Raw genomic sequence first — 22,930 nt, 5'->3', positions numbered from 1 at the left:
GCCCATGCTTGGCTCATAGAATGCTAATAGAACAATGCCCTATAGATCAAGCTGAGATGCTGTACAAAAAATAGACGCCCAGAGGGGATAAAGAAAAAAGAAAATCAAAAGAATAAATGACATCAGGCTCTGGAGGACTGTGTGGAGCATGTGGGTTGGTTGGGGGAAGGCTTGTGATGAATCAGGACAGGAAGTTTGTGTCGCCCATAGAGAAGTCTTTAAAGGCTCTACGATATGACAGAGGAAAGATGGGAGACCTTGTGTTTGGGTGACAAATGTTCTATTGTGTACCAGGGGAATACAAGAACACAGTTGAGTTTTTGTTGCGGGGAAGTAGACGATAAAAACACGATTGATAGTAGGATCAGATTGGACAGGAATGTGGAGGCTTTTCTATGTCAGACGAAAAGGCCTTTAGGCCCGACTGGCTTTGGGGGTGACATCATGTATCTTGGTATGCCCAAGAAGGATCTCATCTCCTATTAACATCTAGATACAAATCCATAAAGAAATTTTAGGATCTGTCCTTTGTGCAATCCGTTTCGTATATAAAAAGAACAGCGATAAAGCAGACTACTCACTTAGGGTAGATGGATGTCATTTTGGCTGTTGCATATCCTGGTTTACAGACCCCTTCGCTGAGGTTGCCATACTTGTATGCCAACTCCGGTGGCCTATACATTAACAGAACACAAGGAAACATTCAGACACACCATGATAAGTCATTAGCAGTAATAGAAACACATTTAAACCCTCAAAACTGAGCTTGTCAAACACTGTCAAGGAAAGTCAGAGCTGTCGATCGCTTAAGAACTTGAATAAGTCAGTGACTTTTCGTCTCATCTGTGTGTGGCGAGACAAAACAGTGAGACCCTTGTTTAAATAATCAAACCAGCGGTGCAAAGTCTAGAACCTCCCGATTACTACCACCATCATTAATAATCTGATGTGCGCTGTGATTTTAGTTCAAATAAACAGGGAGGAGGAGAAAAAAAAAAAGAGACAAGGTCTGAGCTCTTTGTGAGGTCCAAAGTCAGAAATGTCAGCAGAAAAGGTTCACCTAGGCCTCATTTGCACATCATTTACAGCTCTTATTTTCTCCTTGACAAGATTTCTATTCTGCTTAAGGTTATTTACAGTTGGAACTTTATTGGGAAATACATAAACTGGTGGGTATGAAATTTTCTAAGAATCACTCATGCTACTAACATTAATTATCCATGTTGCAAACTAATTAACAGCTTTTCAATGAATAATAGATTGTTGTGCATCATTATATAATTAATGAGAGTATAGACATAAAGTTACTGTTTTATACAAACTGAACTCATAAAATCCACCTTAAACTGTGTGTTGACAGACTGCTTAGATGGTGTGTGTGTGAGGACAGACACCTTGAAGGTCAGTAAGCGAAAGGCAGCGTAATGGAGATTTCACCGTTGCAGTTGGAGTGATTAAGTCAAACAAATTCAGAGAACTGCACACGCATCCACTGATGTGCTGACAAAGGGATAGCTGAATAATGATCTATTAAAACACATCCTCACTGACAACCAATATGTCACTTCACACAAAATTCTAAAATGATTACTCAACCCATTTACCGTGAGTTTGCATTTGCCATATTCATGACAATGGATCACATTTCCTTATTAAGACAACAAAAAAATAAAATTATTTCAAGAAATGAATGTACAATGCCTGCCAACAAATATGAAATTACTACCTTTGGTGTTGAATCAGCTGCATTGGTTTGCAATAGAAACAAAGATACACTCCCAATTATTTGCACATTTCTGGGAGTGGTGAGTGTGCAGAGCCTAAAGGTTTTTTTAAAAGTGAGGTTCTCTGAAGCTTTATGAAATTACATCCCTGTTACTTTATTGGGAAAGTAAATACATCCTCACAGAGGTGGGAAGCTAACAAGCTAGCTGTTATTTTGCTGTAGCATTTGGCCTATTGTGGATATGCCAGGATCATTTTCAGACAATGAGACCTGGAACGCACAGGAACACAGATTCCATAACAGAAAGATACAGCTGGCAGCCTCTGTCAAGGTAACGCAGCAGAAACCCTGTACGTCACCACAATCCTGCCAAGAACTCTGACAAATTTGGAGTTTGTTTGTCAGAGTTTATTATTTAATTTGGACACATTAAGTAATAACAGCTCATTTATTAACAGAGAGCCCACATTAAGTGGCTATAGAAGTAGATGAATAGAACATATTTATTTATTTTCTGTTCCCTTTTTACTCCTTTTGTCGTTGCATTGTACTGATCACCACAGCAGAAACTGTTTATTTTTTATTATTTATGACATCTACGCGAACATTTGCTCATTTCAGCGCAACGTCTATTCTCTTCATTGCAAATGTTGCAGCCAGGTAAAATTGGTGGTCTTGGGATCTTGGGAGATTCGTGACGTTTGGTGAAATCATTCCCTCGGACAGATCTCTTTTCATCGGTCCGGTCTTCTAATGCCGCTTTTGTTTCAGCAGAAGTTGAGTTATTGGACTCAACTGTCTCCTTTTCAGAGTAAACGTTCGCAGGCGGAGACGTTTGCGCTGAAAAGGAGACAGTGGAGTTTTTGGACTCACCCGTCTCCTTTTCAGAGCAAACTTCCCCAGCCGGAGACGTTTGCTCTTCAGAAAGACTGGATGAATCGATTGTTCCCTTCTACAGAGGTCTCTTCAAGAGTACTGTCCTCTGAAAATTCACTGCAAACTTCTGCTGCATTTTCTCTGGCCAGAGAATCCAGAGAATCCTTCTCCGGTTTCCCAGCTGGAGAAGGACTGAAAAGATAATCATCGAACATGTCATACTCAGAGACTGTGCACTCGTCCTGATGGTTAAGATTTTTCTCACAGCAACCTTCTCCTGCCGGAGAAGGTTTGAAAAGATACGCATCAAACTCATCGTACTCTGTGCACTCATCCTGGTAGCTACTGGTTTCAAATTCGATACCTGGAAGTAGTTGGTTAAAAACTTTCCTCACTCCTGTGGTAATCAAATATCCAGCGCCAAAAGTCAGGGGGAAAAAAAAGGTGGCTAAGACTTCTTCCATACTAAAATTGTTGAAAAACACTGCTAAGGGTCCAAGAGCTGCTTGTATAATACCTGATGTTTTGAGATGGAAGCATTCATAACAACAGATGTTCTTTGATCTATGACATAGATTTATGTCATAGAAGATGTCAATAAAAGCCTCAATATTCCTCTCAGGTTAGTAGTGCGCTGCCTTGCGCAGCAAGGCAATGCATTAGCACAAATATTATCATTTCACTTTCTTCCACTATGAGCCTTTTCCCTAACATAAGCATTTTAGCTATTTCTTATACATTAGCTATGCTTAGTATACTCAATGGAGGAAGTGAATGTAAGACAACATGCTAGTGATACCCCACATGCATGCTAACATTAGCATTTTGGCTAATTTCAACTGATACACTTACTTTAACATACTCAATGGTGCAAGTCCATGTTAGTCAACATTCTTGTGATTCTCCACATGCTACTTTGTAATTTTTTAGATTAGCTTAGCATTGATGCTAAGTTTTAGCATCAGAACGCTGTGTCTAAACCGACCAGCACACTTTGGCAGGCCCAGGTTAAATTTCTTCAGGAATTTTCTAGTTCTTTCTATTATTCTATTGTCATTTTCAGGTCGCAAAGAAATGAATGTTGTTCTATGTTTCTTCTATGTTGTTTTGCTTTCTGTCCCTCTTCCCCTTGTTATTAAAGTCCATCAGATAAGAATGTTACATGAAGAAGCTGAATAGATGGATGTTCTACAAACCCAGAAGGCTGGAAAACAGTACATGATTTCTTTTGGTCCCTCCAAGAGTTGTGATTCCACTTTTTTTAAAGCCAGATGTTGAATCACTCATCTCCCATGCATTGCATGGAGAATCCATGAACCTGTCGCATTAATAACCATTTATGAGAGAGAAATATACTCACAGTTTCGTTTCCAGCTGCAGCAGAAAGCCCTGCTTATCGTACCCTGCAAAGTGAAGACAAACAAAAAGGCCTATGAGTCTGTGAAGCACATGTGTTTGAAATGGCTCATCTTTGCTGGGGACGTTTTGTGGACATCCATTCTACATTATTTCAACTATCAGCTCAGTAACTGTAGTTGTAAACGACATGTGTGGCTTCCACAGGGAGAACAATGCAGCATATGGAAAAGTAAAAGCATCTGGATTAAGGAATCAACACAAACAAGCAAGGTTAGGCAGAGGCCAGCCAAAAACCATCTGTTGAGATAAAACAATAAATAAATAAACATTAGAAAAACAGTTTGAGATCACCTATGGGTATCCAGTAGGTGTTTTGAAGAACTGAGGTAGACAGAAGAGCACAGAAAACCAGAAGAAAAACATATTTGAGGTGAAATGAAAAGTTTAGTTCGATTTGGGAAATTTCAGTGTTCACTGCAGCCTTCCATTGAAAATGAAGACATTTCACATTATTTCTATCAGTGAAATAATGTGATGTCCTACGCATGTAACAGATGTGACATTAGTCGAAGTTAAACATAGCGCAGAATTACTCCTGAGGGTGTGTGTGTGAGTCTTGACTTCAAAGAGAAGCTGGCAAACAGAGATGAAGAAAAGGACAATGGGAATGCTTGACAAGTATTTGAGGAAGAATCAAAGCACTGCCGAGGGAGAGTGGTCGCTGACAAGCAAGGTGAGGGCATTTGTGTTGGAAATTTACACTGAGAAGCATCACACAGCCGTGGTGAAAGACGAGGCAACATGGAAAATATTAAATCAGATAAGAAAAAATGTTTTGGAGAAAAACTCCTGCTGGCAATTGTTATCAAACGGAAACAGAGGGCAGTGTTGTCTGTCTGATTCATCACCAACTGTGAAACTATTTCAATACAAAGCTTTCACTGACAAAGCTTCCTAATTTCTAATAAAAAGCAAACTAGTTTCTGACCACAAATGGGGCTGCGTTACTATTCCAGAGTTTTGTAGGAGTTTGTCATTTCCTTTCTAGCAGAGCACAGAGAGCGAGGAGGTGGAGGCTTTGGCTTGCGTGGCTGCACATGTACCTGAGCTTACTATTCGTCCAACGTTGATGTCATTTTCCAGCTCTGAAACAGAAAAGGGTCATTAAGCAGCATTTGAGTTCAGTAAGAAGAGGCAAAATTGGACTTGTAAAAATGAGGCAAACTGCAATTATTCCATATTATAGAACCAAAAGGCGGAGGAGGATAAAAGGTTAGTAGCTTCAGTCCCAGAAGAGTGAATTAGATTTCAGAGTGTCAAACTTATGCAAAGTCTTAAAAGCTCCATTGAGGTGGAAAATTAACTCCAAAGAAACCCTATTAGTGCCTATGTGATTGCTATAACGGTAAATTAAGATGCACCATAAATGAACAAATGAGAGAATGAGACATTTTAGACAACAAACTGTTGCATTTGAAGTTCAGACAACATAAAAACAAATATTAGGGGATCTTATTAGTCAAGTCACTTGATTGAAAATAGTCACGCAGAATAAATGCTCCCAGTTCCTCTACCTGCAATTCTTTTCACTTCAGCACCTTTAGTCAGCGCTACAGACGTCTCCTCTGCATCTTTCTCTGTGAACAAAAGGGGTTAACACTAGAGTAAGACCATTGGGACTGGACAGCAACGTCATCTCAACAACCATTAACCAACACCACAGTAATGCAAAGGACTTCAAATGAACAACTTTAGCAAAAACACAGACAGTAGCTTCATAACAAATGCAGACAAGGAAAGAAGAGACAGTAACAAACAGAAATAATAGGAGTTTTCTAGGTTTTGGTGCAGTCTTAAGACCTCTTCAGACAGAATTAGAAACCAATAGCTCCCCTACACCACAAATTAGAATGAGCCTGGGACCCTGAGAGTTAGAACAAACCCGTCAGTGCAAAGGCAATACTATGTTACTCACCAAACAGGTCAATGTGAAGCCCTCAGAATGGAGTTAGACACCTCTGCACTAGAAGATCATGTTCCACTACAACATTGCTAACACCATAGACAACACTGACAGTCATAGCAATGTCACCACAGCCCATTTTCATGTGGTAAGCTTGTAAACTTTTATTGTTGTCGTTTTCAAATGTGGCTGGGTTTTTAAAGTCAATGTGTGCAGTCAAGTTGTCTGAAGGTGTGTGGTCAATGCAAACGAGGTACAGGAGGAAGGAGAAAGACTGAGTTTCACTCGCATGCGCTTAAGACATTTTCTTCCAAATGTTAACAAAGCTGGGACAAACTTCCTTTAAACTGCAAACAGGTGATCTCTGGGAAGAGATCCAACTTTCTTTCCAGAAAACAACAAAACTGTTTTGACCATAGAGGCAGACCAAGTACAGCTGGTTATTAAGGGGACTGTACTGGTAAATTGTGTACCACATTAAATTAAGTTGTTCTCATCTCTTAACTGGTAGATAATAAAGCAAACAGACCCACTAGGATGTTGCAATTGTTTGTGGTTGTTGTGGCCTAAACCTTTTCAAAAAGCTGCTGTCAAAGTCGCACATTTTCGTGAGGTTTACTATTGACGTAACATGGTCTTTTGAAACCGCTGAAACTGCTAACACATAACCTTCCCTTTCCTTCTCTTTTCCTCATCAAGTTCTAATCCCTCCTTACCTGAGTTGACACTTGTCCTGATCCTGGCCTCTAGTCTGAATCCTCCCTGACTCTGCTATTTCTGACAATAAAGATTTCTTTTAAATATGTGGAAAACAACACTGAGCAGAACTTCTGTAAATAAATTAAAGAGGATAGAGTGGGTTTATTCCTGGCATTAACTAACTAGCAAGGGATATAAAACAGGAATCAACAACCTCCATATTCTTAAACTTAATAAGATATACTGGTATATATGAACCAATCATTTAGCTAACATTATCTGCATGCCACAGATAAAGGAACAGCTAAAGAAAAAGCAGGGGACATGTCCCAAGCATACCTTGCGTTAGTTACAGTCATGACTATACACAATATAGGCAAATCCTACAGCACAAAATGGTTTATGAAAAAAAAGACGTTACTGTTTAGCTTTTATTTTGCAGGTTCAGCTTTCAAAATAATGTCTCCCTGTGGTAATACAGGCCAGGTCTTTTTAGAAACCGATGACGGCGTACCTCCATGTCTCTATCCTGCATGCGCCTCACTCTCACAAATAAACCTGGCGCCGTCAAATGTTGTTCCGGTGTGTGTTGCGTAGTCATGTAGTAAAGTTGCAGCGCCACTGCGTGGCCTGGCATACCTATTACAGCATTTTCAATTGTGCTGCATCCTGTCCTGCGTATGTACATCATTTCTTAATCATCAACAAAAATGTACCATGTGGATGGGGCCCGGGTTGACCAAGACACTGGTGATAGAACCAGTGCTGTCAACAAGGCTCTGAAGGATGCACTTGTCCATTTTTAAAGGAATAATGAATACGAATTTGCTATTTCGTGCTAATTCGTGCTATATTAAACTTGGAAACCATTGTTCAGGAACACATCAGAGAAATCCAACATTAAGCCCCTTCACCGATATTCGCCCCATTGGTGGTAAACCTGCAGGTAACAGGTGCAGCTACAGCACTAGCACAGCCTGGCCTCAGCGCCACATCAAGATGCGTTGGCTTCTTATCTGAATCCAACCTCAGCAGCAATCGCATGCCGTTATACATGTATAAAGGGGCGTATGCATATTGCAGTATTTATTACACAGCTGCTGATGTGAGCAGAGCATTCATGGTCCAATCAAGGTGGTGAGGACAGGAATGAGGCAATGCATACAGGGCCAACAAACCACCAATACTACCCAACACTCCACCCAACTTCTCCAATAATCTAACACAACGATAATAAACCACAATGATTGTACTTTGGAAGCTTTGGGAATGCTGAAATCCATCAGACTCTGGTGGAGCATCATGCTTCATGGACAGCCCACTGCATTCTTAATGCACTCCAGAAGGCCTCACCAAGATCCTGCTCATTTTTATGTTGGCAACATGACCATCATGTGTGAAAGAACCATTTATGCTTTTAAGAATTTGGCAAGAAGTAAAAACTTCAATTTAGTTTGAGTTCATATAACTTCATTAGCTTAACTTGAAAGGGGAAAAGCTAAACTGCTAATGAGCTAGCATCCCCACAAAAAAAGACAAATATAAACATCCCACTTCAGTCAAAATAACCAAAGAACAGCTGGAATGTCATTTCATCCACATGTCAATGATTAGTCTGGCAACATAAAATCTGAGGGGGAAAAAAAATAATCAGCACAGATTTTTGTAAAATATAAACATGTATTCTTTTATAACAAATTATGACCACCATGTGACCTATTCCCCGTGAGAGCCCAGGAAGATCCAATTCCCCCAATTAGAAAACTTCAACGGGTCCGGCTGAAACCGTATAGGTGGATCACTACACCTTGGAGACGAGAAAAGGCGATCCCTGATGTTGAAAACCGAGCTGGGGTCAAGAATATTTATGGCTGGCTCCTTGTGCAGCTGCTGAGCTCAATGTTAATGAGATTCAGAGCAGAGGGCTGGAAAACACGTACTAACGTTAGAGCAATATTAGCGTGACCTACAACAGATTGCCTCAACAACTGGTCTAGACTTGAAATAAACTTTTTCAAAAGGTTATGTTTTTCTGATTAATGGGAACAGGCATTTATATTTTTCCCCACTGTACTGTGTCTCAAGTTTAAATACAATAAATCACACAAGAAAGGCTGCCTCTAAATGACACTGCTGTGGAAGCTTTTCTCAGTTTTTTTTTTTTTTTTTTACTTATTTACATTTAATCAGAAAAATTCCTAAATATTTTTTTTAACAACAATAAAAACAAAATTTTAAATAAATTGTTGTGGTAAAACAGCTGTAACATCCATATCAATAAACAGATTGTTTAAGGCTGGGATGTCAAGCTCATTTTAATTTTGGGCCATTATGAATGTTCTCAAAAGGCAGGTTATGCCACAATGTATATACGTATATGTAATATAAAATGTAATATAAAACCCATTAAAAACTGTTAAAATATTAATAATTAAATGCATCTTCATTTGATAAGTACTTTTAAAAATTAAATATGGACCAACTTTTCACTGATCAGTCCCACCAGGATTTCACAATTGTTTTTTTTTTGTAATCAAAATCACTGATTTCGTAGAGCTAATTTATAAATATTTGCAAAAAAATTTGCTATATTTATCTTACATCATGTATTATAGTAAATGTGCCTTCTTGTTACTCGCTGTATCAATCATGGGTTACATGATTGATACAGCGAGTACTTGAGTATATTATACTCAAGTAATGCTGAGTATGAAATACTGCCACCTGCAGGTGGGAGTTAGTCACTTAAACTCAATATTTTTGACCCATTTCGGCAAAAAATGTGAAATGAACTCACAATTATGCATTAGCGTGAAAAATTGCGGGGACTTTTTGCATTTGTTGGTTTTGTGGAAATTTCACAAAAAGTGGAGGTTCTATTTCTGTGTGCCTCTGGAGTCTAGAGGGCCACATAAAAAGCTATAGAGGGTGCATGTGGCACCTGGTCTTACACGTATGACCATCACTGTGCTAATCTAGAAAAGGTACTTATTTATGCTTTTTAGCATCTGTCACAAAAAGGACATAACTGGGAAGCTGTAGCCATCAGTCAAAAAAAAAAAATCCACTGAGCCAGACGCCTCCATCACCACGAGATGCTGATTCTGCATCACGCCTCAAGGCACACAAAATTCTACAAAAAATCTAAAGTACTTCATCACTTCCAAAACGGAAATTAAATGACGATGTAATTCAAACTATCAAAGTTTCTTCAATGAGTTGCTGTAGAAGCCAGAGACTGGAGATAGGAGATAGGAGGGGTCTCCTGTAGAATTCTCTTACAGCGACTTTAAAGACGCCTCTGACTGAAGACACTGGTGTTGTTGCTGTGTTGTGAAGAGGATTATCATTCATCACCAGAACAGTCGACAGAACCGGCCTTCTTTATCAGATTGTTGAGTTTTCTTAAGTTCCTGGCTCTGATGCTGAAGATGATGGCAGAAGACATTACACTCTCCACAACAGACTTGGAGAAGATCTGCAGCACCTTACTGAAAACACTGTCGGACAAAGGCTTCTCAAGATGTAAAGTCCGCTCTGACAACTTTGCTATTATGAAAGTCTGTTGTGCTGTCCAGGTGTTTATAGAGGTATTAATACTCCACCACTTCCACATCTTCTCCCACGACGGAAACAGTGTTTATGGATTTTAAGACAAACAGGAAAAGTTCAGTCATCTCCTTTGTTTTGTTCACACTACAGATGAGATGATCACACCCTCACAAAAGTGGTCCACCAGCTCTCTGAACTTAGTTTTTTATCTGCCCAAAGGGGTGGCCAAAGTCAGCCCTCGAGGTTTTAGTTCTCTCCCTGGTAGTACCAACAACCTTTTCATCATGCCACTGTTCTTCTTAGGCTTTCTAACGAGCCATCATTGGATTCAGGTGCGTTAAACCAGGGAGAGAACTAAAATGTGCAGGATGCCGGCCCTCGAGGGCCGACTTTGAGCACCCCTGCATTAGGACAATAAACAGTTTGGTAATGTTTTAACACAGCTCTACCAACAAAATGCACAGATATGCATTTACTATTAAAGGGGCAGTAGTCAGAGGTGGGGACTCGAGTCACATGACTTGGACTCGAGTCAGACTCGAGTCGTTAAAATCACGACTTGAGACTTGACTTGAAAAAATGCTCAAAGACTCGGACTTGACTTTGACTTTCATGCCATTGACTTGGGACTTGACTCGACTTGAAGCTGTTTACTTGAAAAGACTTGATATTTTTTACTCAAAGTCTTAAAATTTAAAACACATTATTTATAAAGTGGCGTCATTAATTAATTTCACTCACTCCGTATCAATATGCGCAGTCACTATGTTTTTCCTCTCTCCTTATGTATGTGTGTGTACGTAGCTGCAGCACAACCAATCAAATTAACAGGATTTGGACGTTTAAAAAAACGCGGCAAAGCTACAGAGCTCAGGGAACGAAATACGAAATAACCGCTCGAATATGCTTCCACGAGTAATTTCTTTTGGCTACGTAGGTTATGAACTTTCGACTAAAAAACGAACTGCAACTTGTAAAACATGCAAGAAGAGAATATCGGATGGAGATGCCACGACGTCCAACTTTGTCCGACATTTGAAGCTTCACAAAGATCGGTAGGTGGCACTTTTCTTTTGCTGTAAGATAGTTGACTTTAGCTAACTTCGTGTTAGCATGTGTACTCCGGGTTAAATTGGTGATGATTTACCATAAATCCGGTCCTTCAAATGCCTCCACAAATAATGTGCACCGTGTTAGCTCAGGAAGCCGGTGGATAGTGAGCGGGGCTCCGGAACAGAAAGCAGATTCTGGACCTGAACACAGGGAACAGAGTCTCTCTGTCCCATCATGATGATGAGCCGGGTCTAGTATCATCTAAGGATGGTTGGTGTATTTGAAGACATCTACGTTGGGAAATTATATTGACAATATATTGTTTACTGCAGTTACTGTTAAGTTAAGGCGTGACTGTCACATGTGGCACAGAACCCATTTCCAAGTAGTATAGCTTTGCTGGGAAAAAAAAAAAGACCAAATACAGTGACTGTCCCAAAAAAATTTTGTGTTTAGAATATCTGTCCCATATTTACGGAGGACTGAAACTAACATACTTAGAAATAAAAGCAGAAAAATAAATGCACCAGACCTTCCTGAGGTTACTTGTGATAACTTCATTTATACTTATTTCATTTTTTGAAAACTATGATTGTTGTAGTGTTGATGTTTATTTATGAATAGAAGGAGTAAACTGAAGTCAAATGTAATTCATGAATGGCTGTAATTTATTTTCTGACATCTGTTTACTTCTGACAGATTTGAAGAATACCAGATGAATAAGAGGATCACAAATGAACCTCAAATACATATTTTAAAAAGAACAAATGGTCTATTATTTGAATTTTATGTATAATTGCAAATTATAAAAAAAAAATAAAATAAAAACGACTCGAAATGACTTGAAATTAAAGGTTCCTGACTTGAGACTTGACTCGACTTTTGCCTTCTTTACTTGAGACTTGACTCGGACTTGAGGACAGAGACTTGAGACTTACTTGAGACTTGCAACACAGTGACTTGGTCACACCTCTGGCAGTAGTACATAAACCCCTGAGGTTTACATGATGTTATAATGTTATTTCCTCGTCAAAAACATACCTGGAGCGCTGCCTCGATTCTTTCATGCATATTTGACTGTGTAAAATGCCTGGGTGGACCTAGCACCGCCTACGGGACACAGTTCCTCCTCGGAGGTGCAGTTTCCAAGTCTCTGAGCTTCTCACAAAGCGCTCGTCCTCCACACAGCTCCTTCAGACTAGCGAGCAGCAATTAGCAAACACCTGTTGCCACTTCTCGGTGTAATGCTGGTAAAAATCTGTTAAAGGGTTAGTAGAGGAGCCATGTTGAGATGACCTCCTGAAGGCCCAATTTCAAAGTGCTAAATTATGAAGTCAAATTTATCTTCAGTCATATTTGATATATATAGCATTTATTTAACATTTGATTCTGCTATAAAACAAAACTATGTGCCTGGAAAATGCATAATACCGCCTCTTTAATCAAATGACTGATAAGAAAAGCATGTGCTCATTCAACAGAACAAAGATGAAATGTAATATTCTCGAAATTCCTCTGTCCCAGAATTCCCTTAAGATATTTTCCATCTCTGACCTCTAAACAAAACTTCTATTGAGATATATTACCCATCATTTTAAATATACATATAAATCCCCTCAGAAGTGAATTTGAACAGACATGGACAGTCTGTGCTCTGACATTTTATGAAAACTAAATATTTTGAAGTAGAGAAGTAAATTACAATGGCTCCCTGATGAGTTTTAAGAGAACTCTTTGTGAAAAGTGTTCGCTCCTTGTAAAAAATGCACTCTCATATTTAACCATAAAATAATGAAATGCATAAATGTAAATATTAATTCATTTTTAAGAAATAGGTTACTGATGAAAAATATGTCCACTGCTTAAGTGTAGAACTTTAGACTAATGTCCGTGCAAACTATGAACATTAATATGAAAAGGTGAAAAGGTAGAGTACAGCCATTGCCAGATTGCAGAGTAGAGCAGGAAATTCATTAGAACAAGGAGAAAGCGGACTTAATCAAGGGATATTATTGGACACAAATATCAAAAGATTTGGGTAACTTGTGGGCTTACATGAACAAACGTGGGATTTCCAGAATTGTAAGTGTCAGGGTAAGGTTTACACTTCCATTATCAATGAAAAAGAGGTTAAAATAAAAATAAAAAATTCTCTACCCTCCCAGTTTGTTCTTAAATGTAACTTAAAGACTGGAGACTAAATTTAATTGCATTTTCTTTTAATAGAAATGCCTTATTCAGAATATCACATTTTTTTATGAGCAAAGAACACGTCACACTACTGCATGTGTCTGTATGTTAATGTTCATTAGGTCTGTCGCAATAAGCAGTAAATCAGTTAATAGCATGATGAATTAAAATGAGCTCAGTAATTTCCATTTGCATGATTTATTGTTTCTCTCTCTCTTTTTACCAAAGACTGAATGACAAAAGTCTCCAGTTTGGTGCTTTGGTTTCACCTAGTCCCTTTTTTTGAAGGACAAGTTTGTTTATAGAAACTTCCTAATTCATTTCATTTGTTTGTTTCTGTTTGTTTATTTTGGATATTTAAAACGTCTTCCAGTTCCAGTGCAGAATGTGAATTAGAATTGAAAGTTTATTGGTCTTTGAGAATGTGTTCTTGCCTTATTATGACATTACCATTAGAGTCCTTGGAAATGGTCTCAAAAGCAATATATAATTTATTGCAATAACTTCTAGGACAATTTATCATCCAGCAAAATTTGTTATTGTGACAGGCCTTCATACTCTCATTGCTTGTATAAACTGCCAATGACAATCATATTCCGGTGCCCTTACTGTTCACCATGCTTGTCTTATTTAGCGAGACTTGACAAATCTCACTGAGAGTTGATGAGCTTGCCGTTAACAAATTGCTTTAATAATAGTAATATTCAACATTTGGGCCATTTTCCCTCGTTAAGCACATTTAATGCTTATGGGTTATTAAAATAAATCTCATTCACTAATGTCAATTGAGTAGCATAACTTATTTTATCATGCTGTATTAAACAGTTGTACAACACTGACAACAAGCTAGACAATGTTAAAACAGCTAGATAAATATGGGTAACCATGATAACAAGTGAGCATTTAAAGGCCAGCCCGGACTCTTGCTGCATCCAACTCACGCACGTATCTGCTATGTTTACAAACAAATAATCCCTCTATAAAAGAAGACAAATAAATAGCTGAATATTTTTGACAAATACTAAAAATCTATGACTGAATTCCACAATAAGTTTATTTTGAAAAAGAGCTGGTATAAGGTTCAAATTAAAGTCTTGTGTTGATCCAGTGTTTAATCTGCAACAAAGGTAGGCTCCTTGGAACTATTGCAAAAGAAAAACAAAAAAGTGGGTACAGATGCCCATTTTATGGTGCCCTTTACCAGCTAATAAGCTGCTGCAACCTCAACAGATAAATTCCAGGTTTTTTGTTGTCATTTACTCCATTATTTTGAGAGTTCTCAACTTATTTCGCATGCAATTGAACTTTTTAGTTTTGCTTTCAGCAGCTATCTAGCACATATACACTAAAATGAAATGGTTGGGATGTAATCTATAGAAAAAATTGCATGAAAAACAGAAATAAAAATAAATAAGGGTTGCACACTGTTGCCTGGCAGTAAGAAGGTCCTGGGTTTGAATCCTGGCCTGGATTTTTTTTTTTGCATGTTCTCCCTGTGCATGTGTGAGTTTTCTCTGGGTACTCCAGCTTCCTCCCACAGTCCAAAAACATGACTGTCAGGTTGACTGATCTCTCCAAATTCTCCTTTGGTGTGGGTGTGTGCGTGCATGATTGTTTACATGATTTTGATGGACAGGCGATCTGTCCAGGGTGACCCCGCCTCTCACCCGTTGACTGCTGGGATAGGCACCAGCATCCTTGGCAACCCCACTATGGTTGTAAGATAATAGATAGGTGGAAAAATAAATAATAAATAATAGAAAAGAAGTCATATGTTATTTAAAATGGATAGAAAAAAACTGTCCCACCAAAACATTAATGACTTTAGTTTTTTAGAATAACTCAATTGTTAAATTCAAAATTCACCCAGAAACACATACAGGATGGCCTTCTACATGGAAGGATGTATCAAAATATGATCTACTTTGTTTCTGACTACAATGTTTCTCCACGTAATTATGTCTGCAGCAGGCCAAGCCAATAAAGTTAAAGAGCAGTCTTCTAGCTCCCTCTGGTGGACCCAAGAAGGAACACCACCAAGGTTTGTAAAAAAGTAAATAAATAAAACATTTCAAAACTAATCAAATTACAAGACACCAGAGGCTGCCTGACTACAGAAGTTCCCACTGGAATAGAACATGAGACTGCATGACTGGGAATAATTAGAGAACAGAGAACCTACATGTAAATTTGACCAAAACATCTACAGTGGTTAGATCGGGGAGTTTTTGGGACCAAAGAGCAAAGAAACCTCAACAATTTCTAAAAAATTCATAACAATTCAATGAGAAGGCCAGAAAACAGTACATAGGTTTGCTATTACCTACAGCAAGCCTGGTCTATCGACTTAAGTTTAGCCATGTAGGATAAAAACAAAACCTCACTAATGTTTCCCTTTTGTCAATCCAAACTTTAACTGCATCAAAAAAAAAATGCAGCAGCCATCTCATTGTTCCATATGTTGTCTGGCTAATTTTTCTTTTTTTAGGAAGAATGTCGTTTTCTGAAGTTGTGCTTCATATTTCAACCTGCTTTTCCTCTACAATAAAGCCAACAGTGGCGGTACATATTTAGTCTGGACATGATGCATCTAAAGATTCTAAATGCACTGGGAAATCAGCCAAACTGACCAAACCTCATCTGATTAAATATTTAGAAACTACTCTTTTGTTGATAGTGAATATTTCACCATACTGAAGTTTAGCGCATCATTTAGTTAGAATTTGTGAAAGCTTCACAATCCTAAAGCTGCTGCTGTGCTGAGCTGTAAAACATAGGCAAACCAATCTGAAAATCTGTTACGTTGAATTACTAATTTATTTTGTAATATAGCAATAGAACAAGCTTGTCTACTGTCAATTGTTCACTAATAGGACAGCGTCCTGCTGAGGGAACCTGAGGTGAACCAGCTTCATAAAACAGAGGAGTTTAGTAGTGAAAAATCAAGAACATTTTAAACTGCTTTACTAGCAGTTAGCACTTTTCTCATGACCAACATCAGCTGTTTAAACTCGAGTATAAGATGATAAAATATGGTGTAATCTAAACGGACTTCTTGTTGCTACTGAAGTTCCTCGTAACACCTCTATGAAACAGTTTTTTATTCAATAGTTAGCACAATTTTCACTGCTCTAAATGTGAAACAAAATACAAACAGTTGACTTGTTCTATTTTCCCCCACAATACTCTTGAGAGTGTTCTCTCAATACCGATATTGGCAACGGGCCGGATACCAGCGTTAGTTACTTCTAAAAGCAGGATGTACTCCAGTCTGATACCACTATCTGCTAGATTTTCCTCCTGAGCTGCAACTCAAAGGCTAAACCACATTTCATAGCAGGTGGCTGTGGTAATACCACCTGATTACCACAATAGGTAAAGTTATTAGCTGATCCTCCAAAAAAAAAAAAAAACATTAGAAAAAGGGAGAAGTTAGATGGCAGGAGGGGATAAAAATGTCCATAGTGTGATTTTAGCTAAATCCAGTTTCTCTTTATTTCATTGTTAACGTGTCACAAAACAGTCCGTCTCAAAAAACTCTTTTTTGAGTTTCTCTCTTCTCTAACAGAAGAGAGAAAACTAAAGAGAAAGATATGTTGTGCTAATCCTGTTATTGTTTAAATGGAGGAGCAGACCATCCATCTTGTTACAGAAAGTAATAAGTGAGCTAGGATCTTTTCAACCACATATTATAGAAGATTTGCGCTTCACACACCCTGCCGTAACAAGTGACAAAATGGAGCAGGAAATGGGGCACGTTGCACAGCGTACTGAAATTGTGAGAGTCCGTCTCAAAAAGCAACAATCTGTGGTGTTTTATCAAGAAGAAGAAGCCTTTCCTTACAGTTTAACGACAGTTACATTAATAACAGTGCCTATGTCAGAGTGAAAATCTACAAATGTCATCTCCACCTTCTTTCAGAAGGAGTGAATGTCAGTATCTGCCAGTGCAGGAAGTGAGCAACATGCAGGTAGCTTTAACACAGGCCTTCTGGGTAAATCTGATTACAATTCTCTCCCAGCAACATCCACAGCTCTGACCAGCTGAAAGAAAACCTACACCGTGTTTGAGACATTAACAGACCCCCCGAGCTTTTGTGAAACAGAACATCAAGACAGACATTCACACTCAAACAGACGATGCAAGGTTTTACAAAGAGATTACAAAGAAAGATGGGTGAATTTGTGAGTAATAACGTTCAATGTTAGACTGAAGGAGCAACTTACGAGGTTTCTGTCCCCATACGTATAGATGTAGCTTCCAAGAAGAGTAGTAAATAAAGCCCAGCACCAGCAAGGCACACAGGACAAACAGCAGCTTGTGTGTGGGCTTCATGGTCTAAGGTCATTCACATGGCACCATCAAGGTCATCACCTGTACTGACAAGCAGAGAAGAGGCGAGTTTTAATGGCAGACATCAGCAAAGGGAAGGCAAAAACACGCACAATGACAACGACTGCAGGGCAGATCTGGAGAAAAAGTGAAGACAAAAAACTGCTGAGTTATTTCAGATACTATCAAGGTAAGGAAATATACCATCACCTTCCTAAAATTATGATCAAAGTCCTTTTCTTGTAAAAAAATTTCTATTTTAGGAAGGTGAGGATATTATTATAATTTTATTATGTAAGAATACCTACAATATCACTGCTTCCTGAAACAGTGGAAATGGTGGGAGAGGATTACTTACATACATACGTGAATGGTAATTTGAATATACATCACAGAGGTAACTAAATCAATCAATATAAAATATCAACTCTGACATGGACACTTAACTAAATGCATCTTGCTGACTAGGAGCTGACAGCGGGTTGAGTTATGGGTAGGACGCTTTGGAGCGCGCCTGGTTCAAAAGCGGATTTAAAACTTTGGCTGAAGTGGCGCGTTTAACAAGCCAACAGTAGATACAGAAGAGAGAAAACTAAAGAGAAAGATATGTTGTGCTAATCCTGTTATTGTTTAAATGGAGGAGCAGACTGTCTATCTTGTTACAGAAAGTAATAAGTGAGCTAGGATCTTTTCAACCACATATTATAGAAGATTTGCGCTTCACACACCCTGCCGTAACAAGAAGTGACAAAATGGAGCAGGAAATGGGGCACGTTGCACAGCGTACTGAAATTGTGATGTACGTAGAAACAAAAGCAGTAAAATCTTAAAATAATATGCTGGGATTAATTCGGCCTGGGACCTCTAATTAAAATGAATTAGTCGGGCCGGATCAGGCTCGGACACGATGTCTATGGACTCGGTCCGGATCCGGTTGGATTTTTTTATGTCTGAATTTCTGTAACTTTTAAACATTTAACACCAAAAAGTTACATGTGGACCGCTGCTGGACTACCCTAACGTACCAACCATGGGGCTCCCAAGTTTTCTGGGAGAGACCCTGTCATTGTTCTGTCAGTGGTTTTTAATCACTGCAGAGAAAAAGTTCATACGTTCATCTGTGTGATGGGATCTGGATTCTCTGTTCAACTTGCTAAATATTAAGTAAACCACATAAAAATTAAGTGCAACTCAATAGCAAATGCCAATATTATTTAAAACCTGCCCGGTTAAAATAAAATATGATGCTATATTTTTGAGGCCGCCAGTCAAAATGACGCACAACAAAACAGTCTAGTGACATACAATTTTCAATCAAGCATATTTCCAATCCCTAAGAATATAATGTTTCCAATCTCTGAAGTCTGTTTCCATAAATTCAAAAATCAGACAGTGATGTGTGAAAAATAAAGTCTATGCAAGGGAAACAATTTGGAGTATAAATGAGTGATTCTGAAATCTCTTAAAACCCTGTCCCAATTCCTGCCTGATTTCTCCCTGCAGCAGATACATTTTTTCTCAGCAAGTTATAATTTCTCCTTAACTGAGAAAAGTTAAGGAGAAATTATAACCATGCCATCTTGGCATGGATTAACTAGTGATTTAGCCAACATTAGCTGTAGCATTACTCAACTCACTTGGTTTGTTTGGAAAATATTGTGCAAAGTTCTTTGCCTTTTGCTGCCATGACTAACACACACACACCAGCAGCAGCTCTGGCTTGTAATGAACAGCTGCAAGTCTCTGTCTGCCACACAGGTGTAACACTGGTGCAAACATCTTATGTTGCATTTAAAGCCAGCTTAGATAAACAGGTTATTAGTGGAAAAAAAAGTGAACGGGACAGAGATCACAGATATGGTGAATACAAGAGTCCTTTCTGTATCAAATCAGGATAGGAATAATAGAAAGTTGACCAAGACATGGTTTTAAAAAAAAAACTTTTCTCAAATAAAATAAACCACCAGCTGACTCTATGGGCGAACAACAAACCAGGTCCAACAGGAGGCACTGAACTTCTTTAATGCAACCTCAATAAAATGTATACATCAGTTTCCATAAAGCCACAAACACAAAAACTGTTGAATTCAGTTCACACCAAAGCACAACTAATTTCTCAAACTTAAAAAGGAATGCTAAAAGATGAAATTTCATAAGTCATATAAAAATTTAGGTCATGGAATTGTTAAACCTCTTGATAAAATGTAGAACACCAATATTTATTCAGGTAAATTAAATGGTGGCAAACTGTTGATAGGCTAAAGGTCACCTGACTATCAAACTGTTGACTCTTCAAAGCCAGCCCTTGCATGTGTGGAGAATTAAAACAGCAATAACTACATGCAACATTTATCTAAGTGTAACCAAAGATAATCAATCAATCAATCAAATTTTATTTGTATAGCACATTTCAGCAGCAAGGCATTTCAAAGTGCTTTACATCATATCAAACACAGAAACACAATGCAACATAGAATCAACAATCAAAACACGACATTAAGTCAGGTTCCATCAATAAATTTATAATTGATTACGTTTCAAATACAATCCTAAACAGGTGGGTTTTTAGTTGAGTTTGCATCCATGAAAGGTTTACCGGTTACACTCCTACTGTGTTATATGGAACAAAATACCTATTGCTATTTTTATTCCCACTCACGCTCACAATCACAAAGCTTAAAAAGATGTAGACAGCATTTTAATGGACTTCTGGTTTTTGCATGTCTTTCATAATGAAAATGAAAGACATGCAAAAACTTTTATATCCTACACAGCATTCTAGAATACCATACATTATTTTTTCCCCTCCATCAGACTTTGTTTCAGATGGAGTTCTACACTAAATTGAATTAAAAATGAACAGAACTCAGATAGTGATCACCATAGACATCACCTGCGAACCCGTCCCACCATATGACCACAGGCCCTTAGTCGTTTAGTGCAGCTGTTAAGTTGCACAAAATTCGAGACCAAACTTCAGCTTTAAAAGAGAACAAACACAGCTTTAATTAACATTTGCAAATGGAGAAAACATACAAAGCTCACATCTCAGTGAGAATCGGATGAGTTCTGACTTGGGGCTGAACGTCCCCTCATTTACATTAGATACATCACACATTACTTAGTCACACCCCCTGGCTCAAGTGTCAGGTAAAAATCTATACGTTACTTATCTGTAAGTTTCAGTGGAGCAGAGTTGCATACACATTCACAGCTCAACGTAAGGCGTTTCTCCAAGAAGGCCTCTCTGCTGATGGCTAAACAGATACTAGAAACTGAATTTCTACAATCTACGCTTATCACCTTAGCCATGTCTTCACATTTCTAACTGCTGAACACCCTGGTCTTCACTTATTTGAGGAGGGTCAGAAGAGCATACATTCTGTTGAGCTGCAACTGAGTGCAAACCTTTAATAAAAACATCATAAAGTGTACATTCAAATTTATTTAAACTTGTCTACTAAATTTTTCCTTCACACAGCTTCATGCAGAAAAGACGGGAGACAGAAAAACGAGATCAACAATTCACTCAATGAGACCAGCAGCTGTAGTCCATGGCAGAAATGTAGGTTTAGATATGGAGCTAGACCTAAAGGCCTGTAGGATTGCTGTGAATAATTATTTTAGTAATCAAAAAAAATCTATTTATACAATTAAATCAAGTAAATAAAAAAATATATAAAATATTGGTAAATTCTGACATGGCAGCAATATCAATATTGACCCAAATTTTCAAATCTGTGCATTTCTAATAATTACTTTTATGTAGCTTAGAAAATTAACCTGTAACAAAAAAAGCAAATTTTTTATTTCAACCTGGACAAAATTAAACAAAAATCTGAAATTGTATTAAATAATAAAAAAAAGCAGCAGACTGACAAAGAAACTTTAAAAAAAAAAGAATAGATTTATTGTCATTGAACAGCAGAGTAACAATATTGATGTTGATAAGATCAGCTCCAAAATAACGACGCCTCTCAACCTGGACAGGTCTGCTGTTGAAAATAAGATGTCCACACTCTCAAATGACTAAATCAAATCCAGTACCACATCTGGTCTGAGCCGACACCTCCGGAAGCCGTTAGAAAAATACACTCAGAAATTGGGCTTTAAACGTTGCAACTTTTTTTCTTTTTTGGATGCACTCATTTGTGAGAGTCTGCATTCTCTCACATGAAGATCAAATTGAAGAATATTCACTATGACTGATAAACACCTGCTGCTCTAAGACTTGCAACCAGCTTCTCCTTCTCAGGCTATGAGCAGGAGGAAAGAAGACATAATTACTTTTTCAGGATTAGCCATCAGAAAAATGACTGCCGAACTGAAAAACAATAAATCTCACCTCTATTAGCATTACATAGCTTTAAATGATCAGTGAGTCTTTGGCTCCAGTTTGATGATTAGTGATTATGCAACAACCTGCTCTCTCTTTGGTAAAACTTTCAAGATTTTCCCAGGTTAACGTCAAATACATACCCTGAATATCAGGGTTCAGCTAGTTTTTCCCCATAGTTGGCATCTATTGAAAATGTTTTAATCCAACGATGTCATGCTTAATTTACCTAAAGAGATGTAAAATTTTTTGCATTACCCAAATGGTCTACTAACGTTTCTTGAATGTACCTATAGAACAAGAAATAACTGATCTGATTTGCAAGCATGCTTAATCTGACAGACAAGTTCACATAATTTATTTGTTTATAGCTTATTCAGGATTCCACTTGTTTTATTTGAAAATAATGCAAGCTCAATATTCTTTTAAGTTGTCATAGGGGTAAGGATGTATTCTAAAGTCGCAAACATGACTTAAAACGAATATTACAAGGGAAAGTAACTTACTCTACACACTAAAAGGCAGAACATTCACCAAGAAGCAAAAAACGTGTCTTATTAGGGAGCTGAATAAAGCTCTACCAATCAGTTTACATAGTTACCTAATGAATGAAATGTTATTCCTCATAAGAGTAAATTTCCTGATTCAATAAAGAAAAAACTATAAACATAATTGTAACCCTAATTTTATATTACAGTGATGGGTCCGGCAACACCGATGCGAAACTGTGTGTTGAAGTAAATTATTAATGACTATTATTTCATAAAGGTTTTGAATACTTTTGAATACTTTTATTATTAATTACTTTTTACTTCTATTGATTACTTTTATTATTTGTGTTTA

General features: G+C 37.9%; 1 protein-coding gene across 7 annotated transcripts in view; it reads right to left on the bottom strand.

The window, feature by feature from the left end:
* The window catches only part of st3gal3b (ST3 beta-galactoside alpha-2,3-sialyltransferase 3b), a 76,424-nt gene that overhangs the window by 40,308 nt on the left and 13,186 nt on the right, over positions 1-22,930 (bottom strand). For 3 of the 7 annotated variants that reach the window (XM_032565264.1, XM_032565263.1, XM_032565267.1), the window contains exons 2-6: positions 17,646-17,793; positions 5,536-5,598; positions 5,065-5,106; positions 3,963-4,005; positions 582-674 (exon numbers count right to left, since the gene is read on the bottom strand). In XM_032565264.1, coding sequence (XP_032421155.1) covers positions 582-674; positions 3,963-4,005; positions 5,065-5,106; positions 5,536-5,598; positions 17,646-17,754 — 350 coding nt within the window. In that variant the 5' untranslated portion in view covers positions 17,755-17,793. The remainder of the gene's footprint in view (positions 1-581; positions 675-3,962; positions 4,006-5,064; positions 5,107-5,535; positions 5,599-17,645; positions 17,794-22,930) is intronic. The other 4 variants (XM_032565265.1, XM_032565268.1, XM_032565266.1 and 1 more) reach the window with 2 other exon arrangements.

This window comes from Xiphophorus hellerii, chromosome 6, assembly GCF_003331165.1.
Source record: "Xiphophorus hellerii strain 12219 chromosome 6, Xiphophorus_hellerii-4.1, whole genome shotgun sequence".
NCBI classification, from domain to species: Eukaryota; Metazoa; Chordata; class Actinopteri; order Cyprinodontiformes; family Poeciliidae; genus Xiphophorus; species Xiphophorus hellerii.
This window is presented reverse-complemented; position numbering and strand designations above follow the sequence as displayed.